The sequence below is a fragment of the Saccostrea cucullata genome, unplaced genomic scaffold (genome assembly GCF_032062105.1).
Source record: "Saccostrea cucullata isolate Sc308-1 unplaced genomic scaffold, CSIRO_AGI_Scuc_v1 ctg6990, whole genome shotgun sequence".
In the NCBI taxonomy this organism is placed as follows: domain Eukaryota; kingdom Metazoa; phylum Mollusca; class Bivalvia; order Ostreida; family Ostreidae; genus Saccostrea; species Saccostrea cuccullata.
The window spans coordinates 20527-32672 of record NW_026928199.1 but is presented as its reverse complement, the minus strand read 5'-3'; the positions used below and the strand labels follow the sequence as shown (position 1 = coordinate 32672).

The 12146-nt window shown below is 32.4% G+C and overlaps 1 protein-coding gene and 1 long non-coding RNA gene across 2 annotated transcripts; one reads left to right on the top strand and one right to left on the bottom strand.

The window, feature by feature from the left end:
• Nucleotides 1-1599: 1599 nt before the first annotated feature.
• LOC134276755 (uncharacterized) lies at nucleotides 1600-6458 on the bottom strand. The gene is made up of 3 exons (XM_062759039.1): nucleotides 6005-6458; nucleotides 2311-2475; nucleotides 1600-1879 (listed from the first exon to the last, which is right to left on the bottom strand). Exons 1-3 carry the CDS (start codon nucleotides 6300-6302, stop codon nucleotides 1611-1613), a joined length of 732 nt encoding a protein of 243 aa, XP_062615023.1. The 5' UTR covers nucleotides 6303-6458; the 3' UTR covers nucleotides 1600-1610.
• An 874-nt stretch (nucleotides 6459-7332) lies between these two features.
• LOC134276757 (uncharacterized) lies at nucleotides 7333-11569 on the top strand. The gene is made up of 4 exons (XR_009994112.1): nucleotides 7333-7655; nucleotides 7948-8058; nucleotides 8376-8538; nucleotides 10037-11569. It is a non-coding gene; the product is annotated as an uncharacterized LOC134276757 (long non-coding RNA).
• Nucleotides 11570-12146: the final 577 nt, after the last annotated feature.

Here is a 12146-nt window from a genome sequence, read left to right as displayed (position 1 = left end):
GAGCTAGTCATTGCTTAGATCAAGGCCATTTGGAGAGTTCAAGGTCACTTGGAAAGTTCAAGGTCACATATGTTCCTTTACAGTCTTTTTCATAGCTAAACATTGCAAGATGCTTCTCTTAAAAGGTTTAAATTTTCACTTGTAGAACTTTAGAATGTGGCTTGACCTAGACTCAAGGTTACGTCTTCTTATCCGTAGCTCCAACGGAAGACCTATTCGTTGCTTTGCAACGAGCTCGGCTCTAGTTAATGTAAAAATAATTGAAAGTGCACTTTAGATTTCTTTGCAATACATGTACTTTTACTAATTATTCTACACGTTTTTTTAATGAAAATAAATGCAGTCTTTCCTACATTGAACTCATAAAATTATGAATGTGGATAAACCGTATAATTATTTAATTTTCTCAACTCAAATTAAATTTTAGGTTTGAATAGAACAATTGATTTAATATATCTCGTGAATGTAATTAAATTGTTCTGGACAACTTAAAAAAAATTATTATACCTTTGGTGGCCTAAAGCTATCGGCTTATATTTGTCCACTATCTGAAACAGTAACCCTAATTTTCTTGGTTTTTCTCGACTTTTCTAATAATTTTTGAAAAAAAAACATTGCCAAAACTTTTTGTACTTGCCAAAAAAATCACCAATTTAGTTAAATGATACTAATAAACTACGATAGCCTGTATTTCTTCAACTTTAAGATTTAAGATATAGAAAAAGACGTCTCTCTACTACTATAATAATCACAGTGAGATCAGTAGAGACTAAAAATTTTGGTCTGGTGCCTCTATATGGATCTCGCCAAGACTACTATCATAAAGACCCCTTGGTTTTATTTCTAATGATAAAACGGTGTCAAGACATTCATTTTCTTAACTTTATTTAATGATTTTATGAGTGTTTAAATCGTCAGAATCCAGGAGCTTACGGGGGCTTCGCCCCCTGGGCCCCCACCAGGGCTTTGCCCTGGACCCACTGGGGACCTCAGGGCGGCCCAAAAACCCCTTGCCAATTTTAGCATGCACTTCATTTTGAGTCTAGCTACGGCACTGTTTTTGTTTAATTTTCGGTTTTTAATTTCAATGAACGGTGTTGCTGTGGTGACTAAAAATAGAAATTTATTTGATATACTTTCCAACTGCTACTCGTCCTACAGTTTTGAACTGATTTTAATATAATGCAACATTCAAGTAGTCTACACTGAGATACACAATTCATTTAATTGCTTTTTTTTTATTTTGAAAAATGATGTTGCCATGGTAAGTAAAATTTTAATTTCTGTAAAATTCTTTTAAAAGACTAGTTACTCCTACATTTCTAGTCTTACTGCAATATTGCCAAAAAAAGCACAACAATCATTATTCTGTTCATTACTGTTGTAAAGTTTCAAGTCCACCTGCTACTTTTCCTTTGTTATATGACCTAAAGTCTCGACAGAGACTTCTGTTTTTCATGTAAGAGGACAAGCACGTATAAATAGATTTTTAAAATGTGAATTAAAAATTCGAAACTTGGTGAATAATCCCTTTTATTCATATAAATGGCAAAGGAAAGTCGGTTGGATCCCATTAAATTCATTCTTTCCATTGTCATGATTTAGGTTATTCACACTGCATCTATCCCGTTAGTCGTCCAATGTAGCACCGTCTTTGATTCACAAACAAAATCGAATTTGCTAAAGTTAAAATCGTCTTGCCATTTCCACAGCAGTGCACCTCTTGCCCTAGCTCTGACTTCAAATTTTCCGTTACTCTTTGCACCAACTCCGAAATTATCGAATTCCATGAGTGTGTTGTCATCAAAATACCAGAGTAAGCCTTTTCTTGTGGCCTGGACCCATACCTCTGTTACCGAAGTGTCATTAACATGGTTTTCTAAGAAAGAAATGTTAATTCTTAATTATGTCATAAATTGTTAGCTTACCATGAATATATATATATATATATATATATATATATATATATATATATATATATATATATATATATATATATATATAAGCACTAAAAATGACCAACGACACGAACAATTCACAAATTTCACAATTTTTATTGTTCGTGTCGTTGGTCATTTTTAGTGCATTATATAAATTTCCATCCGTAACCTTGTATCTACTTGGTAGATCCGGCATTTAGGATATACAGTGTTGTTGGTTTTTTAGTGCTTGTGTGTGTGTGTGAGAGGGTGGGTGTGGGTGTGTGTGGGTGTGTGTGTGTGAGGGTGTGTGTGGGTGTGGGTGTGTGAGGGTGTGTTTGTTTGTTTGTGAGGAGGCTGTGATGAGTACTTCTTAAAAATAATAACTTACCGACAAAATTTGTAAACAAGGAGTTCTTTTCGGCAGAGTCTATTCTAATAAGGGCTCCTCCCTCGGTCTTACACTGGGCGTCGGCCACTGGATAGTTGACGGAAGTGGAGTTGTATCTAAAGCAGGTACTGGGGGCAACGAGCTCGTACCCAAGTAGGCACGTCCCTTTATAAAAAATTACATGTATACATAAACTAGGGGGGATTGACAAAGCTAAGGAAAATAAAAATGATTGGAGAATTTAAATTGCATTAAGATGGCAACTTTAAAAATGCTGAATGCTTGGAATGATCTATTCTATTTATAATTAGAATACCAAATGCCACAGTTTTCTCCTGTGTCACCTTGGTCCTACTATACCCCTAAAAAGATGGTTTAATAAAATGTTTATTCACTCTACATTTTTTGTATGCTAAAAGAGTGAATCTGATGACTTTTCATTGTGGCTCCTAAGACCTTACAAAGACAAAACGTGACCAGAAAAGCTTTATATGACAAGAAACTAGCTCCACAATTATTAAGTTTAAGGATACACCAAACGTTTCAAAAGGACAAAATTTAATTTGATAGTAATTCTCTCATTAACTAAGATAACATATTAAACGCATATATCATTTGAAAGCTTGTTAAACGCTATTTAATGGTCGTAATTTAAATTTTATCTTGTTAAAAAATTATAAATATTTTAATGTAAATATTAGTGCATTTATATTTTATAAATCAACTTTTTTGTATTCCGCCCCTTAAAGTCAAAATTTTGCCTCAATGTAGATTAAAGATTGAACTTTAAAACTGTATCTAAGATTTTTGACAAATCTTCTTATTCAAGAGTTACATCCATTTGTCCTTCAGTGTTACAAAGGACAAGATAGGGTAACAGCCGAATCTGGCTCCTTATTTGATGTAAAAATCAGAACAATGGTAGAACTGTGATAGTTTGTAGTTCAGAAGTTAAAATGATCCTCACTTTAATACAAGCACTAATTTTGATTCAAAGCTTACATGAAAGCCACTAGATGGCGCAGAAATAGGGCATTTTCCAGATTTTCCCCAAATCTGGTGGAATTTCATCATATTTGGGATATATTTCTCTTTGGGAAACATAGAGCACAAGCTTGCCTATCTGAGATTTTTACACCTAAACTGCATCTGGTATCATTGTATAAAATATATAAATTTGGTAGATAGGCAAGTGTGTGCTCTATGTTTTCCGAAAGAAAATGTGCTGTAAAATTGAAGAAAATTTGCATAAAAATGAGAAATGTCAAAAATTGACCTATTTCCTGACCTCACTGTGACCCCTGTATATTCTAAATCTTAAAACCATTACTCATTTTGTGGCAGGGGTGACAACAGGGTTTTATGGATAAACTATTGGTTCATTCTGAAAGACACCCAAACTTGGGGGCCAAATACTGCTATTACCCTATCTTGTCCTTTATTAGCCAAATTCTACATTTCCCCTAATAATTCAAGAATTGAGCAAGGTATCAAAACATCTGAGATACGGTTTTGTGAACACACATTTGAGACACATTCTGGCCAGTTTTCAGAGAAATTGTTCGTTAAATAAGGGATGCTGAATCCTTTGAAATAATACCACCAACTGTCTGTTCTTACTTTACAGTAGAGGGCAAAAACCCATTACACAACAAATTCTGCCAAAGCTAGAAATATATCACACCTTGGAGATTCAGCTTTGGAAACTGTCACTTACCCATATTTCCTATGCATATTCACAAGAATGGGATGTTCTATTCTTTATTTAGGTGCTTTTAATGAAGTAAAATAGGTACAATTCTGAATCAGAAAGATTTACCGGTAAAATGGCAAGAGCTAAGCTCCATCTCCTATTTCATGGTCATTAGTGACCTGTTAGATCTCCTTCCCTAAATCTAGAGTCTCTGTAGTTTAATTACTGATAACCTCTGTGTGGCTAGTGAAGAATTCCCTAAGTGGTCACAGTGATTTATTGCTGGTTTTAGAAGCAGACAGTCAGAGACCAAATCAGAAGCTTCAATAACGGCACATTTACATGTGTTAGTGTTTATGTTATATAATTGATTGTTAAATAATTAGAGAACCATTTAATAATCAGCAACAATTTTTCATGCATTATAACAGTGATTAGCATTTTAATTAGTGATTTAGCCAAAAATCTCAAAATTAAGAAAAATCATGAAAAAGGCTTAAGCCTTTGGTGTAACATTAAGTGATCAAATTAAACAGACTGACCTAAAAAAAAATCCAGTCCGTTTTTTGACATCTTCGAACTATTTCTTCTATACAAAAAAAATAGAACTAGAGGTCCATGGGCCACATCATTCACCTGAGTAACTTTGGCAATGCTATTCTTGACCAGATTCCCTATAGTGGCCCGCCCTACCCCAGTGGGTTCTTGATTTTAACAATTTATAATCTACACTATCCAAAGATGCTTCCACATAAGTTTCAGCTTTACTGGTCCAGTGGTTCTTGAGAAGATTTTTAAAGTTTTTTCTGATATATTTCAATAAAAAAATGGATTCCTTTTTGTTGGTCCCGTCCTACCGACGGGGTTACGATTTTAACAATTTAGAATTTAACACATAACTTTCAGCTTTTCTGGCCAAGTGAATCGCAAGAAGAAAAATCAATTTTTTTAATGACCCCACTCTTTTTTTGTCTTATCTTGATTACCCACCCTTGTAGGGGGACTAGGCCCTTCATTTTGACAATTTAAACCCCCAGGATAATTTGTACCAAGTTTGATCGATATTGGCCCAGTTGTTCTTGAGAAGTTTCAAATGTAAAATGTATACAGACGGACGGACGACGGACAATGGGTGATCAGAAAAGCCCAATTGAGCTCCAACTCGGGTGAGCTAAAAGAAAGGTTAATATCAGGAAATTTCTAGATCTATGTTTCAAAATATTATCAATCGTGTGTTGCTAACAAATTCTTTCTCAGTTTCTATAACAAAACATTCCTTACAATTGTTGTTAATAACCCTCCTGGCCCTGAAATTGAGAACATCGAAAATTTCGTCTATTTTTACTGCAATTTTGGTTTGCAAGATAATTCGGTCCAACACTTCGTGCAGATGTCAACCACTAGAGTACTTCATAGAGGAGTAGAAAGGGGATTTTTTTAATCTTTCATTTTCGCGATGAAGGTAAGAAGTTGGAATAATTAATCCAGAACTAAGCAAAACTTGTGCGCAATAATTATTCAATTTATCAGTATTTACAATGGGTGGTACTACAGATCTGCAGCTATTAATCGTTAAGCAATCTAAACTTTGAAACACATAGTATGATAATGTTATAAACTTTGAATTTACTATGATATTTTGACTGAACACTTCCAGTATCACAGGAAACCGTATATCCAAATGAAGGGGAAAATATCTGACCATTCTTTAATGTTTATATTTTATGAAAGTATAATGTATAAAATTTACATTAAAGAAGTAATACCAGTAATAAATAACGAAAAAAACTCCCCAAAACTGTCAAATGAACAAAGGAATCTTCCTTTAATGCCATTGCCTAGAGTTTTGTTTTGTTTTCTAAATTTGTACATATATACATGTTTTTAGATAATTAATAACTTAATTAAAAAAACAGCAACACTGAATAGTCTTAATTTTAAATTATTTGTGAAATACTAGTAAAAGGTTTTAATATTTTTCTTAGGAAAAAATTGTCTTACCGCCGACGTAGGTCTGCCAGTTCCCTGGCATTGCCACCTCAGAGTCCAATAAAGGACTAGGGCAGCACACACACGAAAGTGACGCCTTGTCCCAGCTCACGGCATGAAGTACGGCGTAGGAATTAAGGCACGCTGCCAGGCACTTGGTTGGACGCGAAAAAGTCGCAAGACGTCTACAGGATGTTGTTGGGTTTTCTAAGACCTTTTCTGACCAGGAATATTGAACATTCGTAGTTAAAACCTGCCTGATTATGGTAAAAGAGAAAAGGAATTTTAAAGTTTGAATCATTTTGAACATTTTTTCAACAGCTCTCGCTGATTGCTGCAGATGATTTGTCAGTTATTGCTGGTGGAATATCGTTTTAAATTCTCTCACCCTAGAACTGTAGAAAAAAAATCAAGTAATTGAACATTGGATAGATGAATACTTGGTACAGTACTTGGTACCATAACAAATTAACCCCTTCACTTCCGTACCGGTCAAATTGACCGGTGGCGCGTTAAAACACGACTTCGCGAAAATAAGATCTCCGTATCTATTTTGTGGTAGCATGAAGGTATATAAGCTATATATCATCTTTTTGGAAATTTTCTCGACTTTTAAAATATCTAAAAAGATTATATCTTGATTGCCGGTATTTGATCGATTTTACGTTGTAAAGACAAACGAGACTTTTTGAAAATGGCGTAATTTTCCAAAGCGATTGCCGAATTTCCAGACGATTGACAATTTTTTTCCTGAGTAACTTTTTAAGAAAGCATGGTATATTCTTATAGAATATTTTCTCTACTTTTAAAATATGTAAAAATTATTGTTATTACTTTAAGGTATATTTTAAAAACAAGAATTTTCTTGCACTTATGTGTTTTTTATCGATTTTATTCGTAATATTTAAACAAAGCTCAGTTTTACGTTTATTTCTGTGTTGAAATAGGGAAAACAAAATAAAGCTGGTAAAAGTAGAGAAAATTTCCTTTCCAACAAGCCCTTATAGGCCTTCTTACGCTAAGTATTTTCTTAATTACGATAATTTGAATTTGTGACCTTTGCATAGTTTTTATGGAAAAATCGGTCAATATTTACATGTAACGTCAAGGTGGATATTGTTGCGTCTTACTCGAAACAACAAATTCTTTTATAAGACTTTTTTGACCATTCAAATATATTTTTTACTGAAATAAATGCATAATACAAAAACAATAGATTTCAAAAAACAAATATATACTTTCGTTCTGCCTTTTGTGAAGTGAATGTTGATTTATTCATCTGCATGTAATGATGTATATTTCATGAAGTGATATACAACATGTACAATATTGAAAAAAATTGTAGAATTCCAAAACGTCGATCTTTACTTAAAAAAAAAAAATCAATCAGATTTTTAATATTATTGTATCTTGTTATACTGTATACTTATTAATTTGCAATTTAATTAGATCTATATTTAACAATACAAAAACTCGCATTTATAAATAAATACGACTCATCACTGTATGAGTTGATACGAATATTGAAATAAACAGGTGTTTCCGCTTTGGTGTAAACATGATGGTGATCCGAAATCTGAACGTCAATTTTCATGATTATTTCACGACGAAGATCATCACATCAATGAATCAAATAATACGGACATGCCTTTGGTATTAGCAGGTGAGAATACGTGTATATTGACTGAAAAGTTTAAGTTTAAAACGCAATAGTTCACGTTCAAAAGAAAACTAAATGTACACAATGTACTAGATCTTTATCAGTTTATGTTTCAGTGTGCGTGTTTCGTATCGTTCAGCCAATTTTGCATTGCTTTTGAACTTTGATGCTTTTGACAATCACTCGTAAGTTCAAAAGTAAAATCAAAGTTGTCATAATAATGGATAGTTGTTTTCAGTATCTATGTACCAGTGTGTACAGGTGTACATGTACCACTTTCACATTGAAATTTTAGGGTGCTTTCAGCATACATGTATGCAACAATACTTTCATCTGTGAATACCCACTTTCTAAGCCCACCATGAACTACGAAGGTCAATTAATATGTAAGGACACCAATGAACAGGTAAATTTTTGTTTTGGTATTGAAAATTTCTGTATTTCTAAAATTTAAAAAAATAAAGTCTAATTTCATTTGTGTCATTCTCATGATATCGCATTCATACAAGTTTATAAACATTTGATTTATATTTTGAAAAATAAGTGTTTGAAACACATAATACTTATGATGCTTGATTATTCATACAGACACATTATTTAAACATGTAATATCTATCTGAATGAATGCCGAGATATGGAACAAACTGTTTTTTTTAGAATGCTGTTGTATTTCCAATCTGCATAAAGTATGTGGTTAGAATTTCCATTTTCTCAATTTTTCAGACACTTTCCAATTATCCTACATCATATACATGGGTGGTCAAACTCACTGGATGGTTTATCAACACTCCCATGCTCACGAACAGCCTTGCGCCAGGAATTTTGCCCTGAAGTAACATTGCAGTCTATTGTCTCCTTTCTTTTTACAACCCTGGCAACCATGCAGGTATGAAATCTATGAAAGCCATGAAGGGACATAGAATTTTTAAAATTTATAAAAGTAAACCGAGTTCTTGATTTATACAATCCGTTCTCTCGGATTGACAATCTGTTATAACAAATTGCCAATTCATTCTCACAGATTACCAATTTGTTCCCTCAAATTACACAGTCCGTTATCTCAGATTGTATAATTCATTCTTTTAGTTTAAAAGATTCATTCCCTCGGAACGTAAACCCTTCCCATGATTTCGTTTAAATTATTTATCTGTACATATCGGATATGGTAATACATGTTTAAAAAATAGAATATTGTAGTATTTTACATCCTAACTTTTATTACTTATTACGGTCCAAAATGAGAAAAATACATGAACATTTTCAAATCCATGTGCTAGTACTGATATTTGTACAACAAAACATCTTAGAAGTTTTTGTGTTAATTATATATTAGAATAATTGAAAGTCCTAGATAGTAAAAGTGAATATGGGTCCTGTGTAATCATAATATTTCTAAAATAAATATACGTTGAATTAGTTATGAAAGAGGTTGGAAACGACCGGTTGCTGAAACAAAATAAATAGAACGCACTTATTGATTAAAATGGTTGGATGTTTCTGTACATATATGTAATGAAATTCAAGAGCACAGATTTCCAAAATCATAAGACTGACGTTGTAACAAATCAAGATGTTGAATTATCAATCTGTGAAAACAAATTACCGGTAGATAATTCGAGATCTCAAATAATGAATCAAGGGGGCGAATTAGTAATCCTTAAGATCGGATTGTGTAATTCGAGATCTCGTATTATAAATCGAGGGAACAATTTAGTAATCTGTGAGATTAGATTGTCTAATTCTATTCGATATCATCTTTTACTTTTTTGAAAAATTTACGTGTCCCTTCCTGGCTTTCGTAGCAATCTAAGGCAAAAAAATGTTAATTTCTTGGTTCTCAGGCCCTCCCTCATCTCTTCCAAGGGTGCCTCATTGACCCTTTTTATTGCTAAATCAATAAAATATAAACACCAAATCACCTCCCTCATCATTTTTTGAGGTTTTGTACAATGTAAAAAGCTGCCTCATCATGTTTTGGGGGCAATAAAAAAGAAAAAAAAATGCCTCCCTCCCTCATCATATTTCTTGAAAAAAGGCCTGAGAACCAAGTAATTAAATTTGCATGGCCTAATGCCAGATTTTTTTTTACATGTTGCGATAGCGTAAACAGAGGTCTGGCTTTAGTCAGATTGCCATATATGCTATTTGTTTTAGTTCAGTAATTTTACCATGATGGTTTACTACAAGGTTGTTGAATTATCAGTCCTGATACATTGACTTAACAATATCATTTAACTACTTGGATCACATAATGAATACAATTTTAATTTTCAAAGGAAAATCAAATAAATGTAGTAATTTTAGCATTCTTAATTTTATTTATAAATATAAATTTATATACACAATGACATGTATCTGTTTCAAAATACTTAAATCTTTTACAGGATAGAAGCTGATCACTTGTACTTGACAGCAAATAATAATGTCTTGGACAAGTCAAAGAATTTCCTCCGCTCTTACAGAGAAATGACAGTTGATAAAAGAATGGTGGACACAAAGTAAAAGTGCTCTTCAACATTTTGTTGAAGATTTCAGTCTGATTTGGAATTCATCTTGCAATATTTCTGTATTTGTATATTTGGATATAAGCGTCAAATTTTCAACTTATTGACTAAACAGTTTTGCATTAAATATTGCCAATGCTATCTATTATTATTATTTCCCTCCAAGATAACATGTCAAGTCTTTATTGTACCCCTTAAGCTCTGTTATACCAGAAAAATCTTGTAATGAAATCATTTAGTTTTTTTTTCTTGTTAAATTAAATCCATGAAAATAAAGATTATTTTTAATGTCATCAAGAGAATGGATTTCTTGTTTAACAAAAAGATAGTAAACATGTTTTGCTAGGGCTTTGTAAGAAGCAGACCAGAATTCTTTGCTTGCAGACTTTTGTCATTCGCCATTTTTATTACGTCAACTATTAGATGATTTATCCATGTTTGAAGCATTTCAAAATTGATATTTACTTACAGTTTAAAGCAGAATTCTGTACTGATATGACCTTGACCCCCTGAAGAACAAGAGTGTCAAGGTCAATTTTTAATACAAAAATGTTCTTTCATCTTTATGGCCCATATCTTACAAACAATATCATGAAATATACAAAAAGTGTCTAGAATTTGTCCAGAATGTGAAATAACAAACATGTATATAGCAAAAAACTTTAAAATGATGTTGCTTAGCAACCACTTAAAGGTCATTAAACAGATATTTGAACTAAAATGATGCATGGATATTGCAGTTCTGATCCCTTCTTGAGAGTATATTCAGAATTTTCCATTTCAGCATCCATTGTGTAAAATTATGGCAAGAATATTGAAAAGTGTTGGAAAAAATTGATGAAACTTTTGCACTTATTTGACCTTTGACCTCCTAAAAATAGTTCTAATGAGGTCAAGCTTTAAGACAATTTATCTGTTGTATGTCCCTTATAATTTTATGACCTCACATCTAACTTTTATATGTGCTGGGATGCATAAATATGTCTAGGATGAGTAAAAAATGAAAATTTCTGCCCGAAAATTAAAGAATTCTGCGTTGCTTAGCAACCCCTTTTAAGTAGTTATATGCAGAATTGAAAAAAAAGTTTATGTGTTTCATGTAGTACAGTATAATGCTCTTTTGTGGGTATATCCCAAATTTCCTATTTCAATGTACATCATGCTTAATATTTAGCTTAAAGATGAAAAAGTATCAAAAAATTCCATAAAATTTTGCACTTAATTGACCTTTGACCTCAATTTTTACTAATAAGGTCAGTGGTTGAGTATCTAAATAGTCATAAAATATCATATGTAAGAAATTTCCTACAAAATGGTATGCATTATGCCTAGCTTTCCCCTTGGATAAAAAAGTTAGAAATAATTTAATAATGCCATATCAAAAGGCCTCCAAAATCAGGTGAAATGCGCCGGAAGAGAAAGGGTTAAAGCAGTGGGGCCTCTGTTACAGTGGGGTAAAATTATGGGAATCTTTTCTTTGTAATTTTGATGCTCTGAGGTTAAGAATGAAAGTTACACAATTATAGATAAAGTAATTACAGACAACACTACACAAATACTAAGTACTAAAGCAAATATCTTTAAAATTTTTCTTAAAAGTAATCATCTTACATTGACACAATGGTTAAATGTGAAAAAGAACTTTAATTTAGAAAATCACTTTTAAGAGAGTTAGTCATTATCGCCTTCAAAGCAAAATTATGCAATTCCAAAAGTCAACAGTAGATATTCCGTACAGGTTTGTTAATATCAGACAAGTTAAAAAGTTTTTTAAATTGATTTTTTTCACTTGATGTACATATATTGGGTTCTCGATTTTGGAATATCATACTATTTTATAATATGTATTTGACAAGTGAAATAAAGTTGATAAAAAACCTCATATCAAGATTTGGGCTTCTTTAAGATGTATAGGAGTTACAGGTAAAAATTTGAAGGGAGTGATGCAATTTGGTTTGATATAAAATTTTCATTTGGTGGTGAACGCACC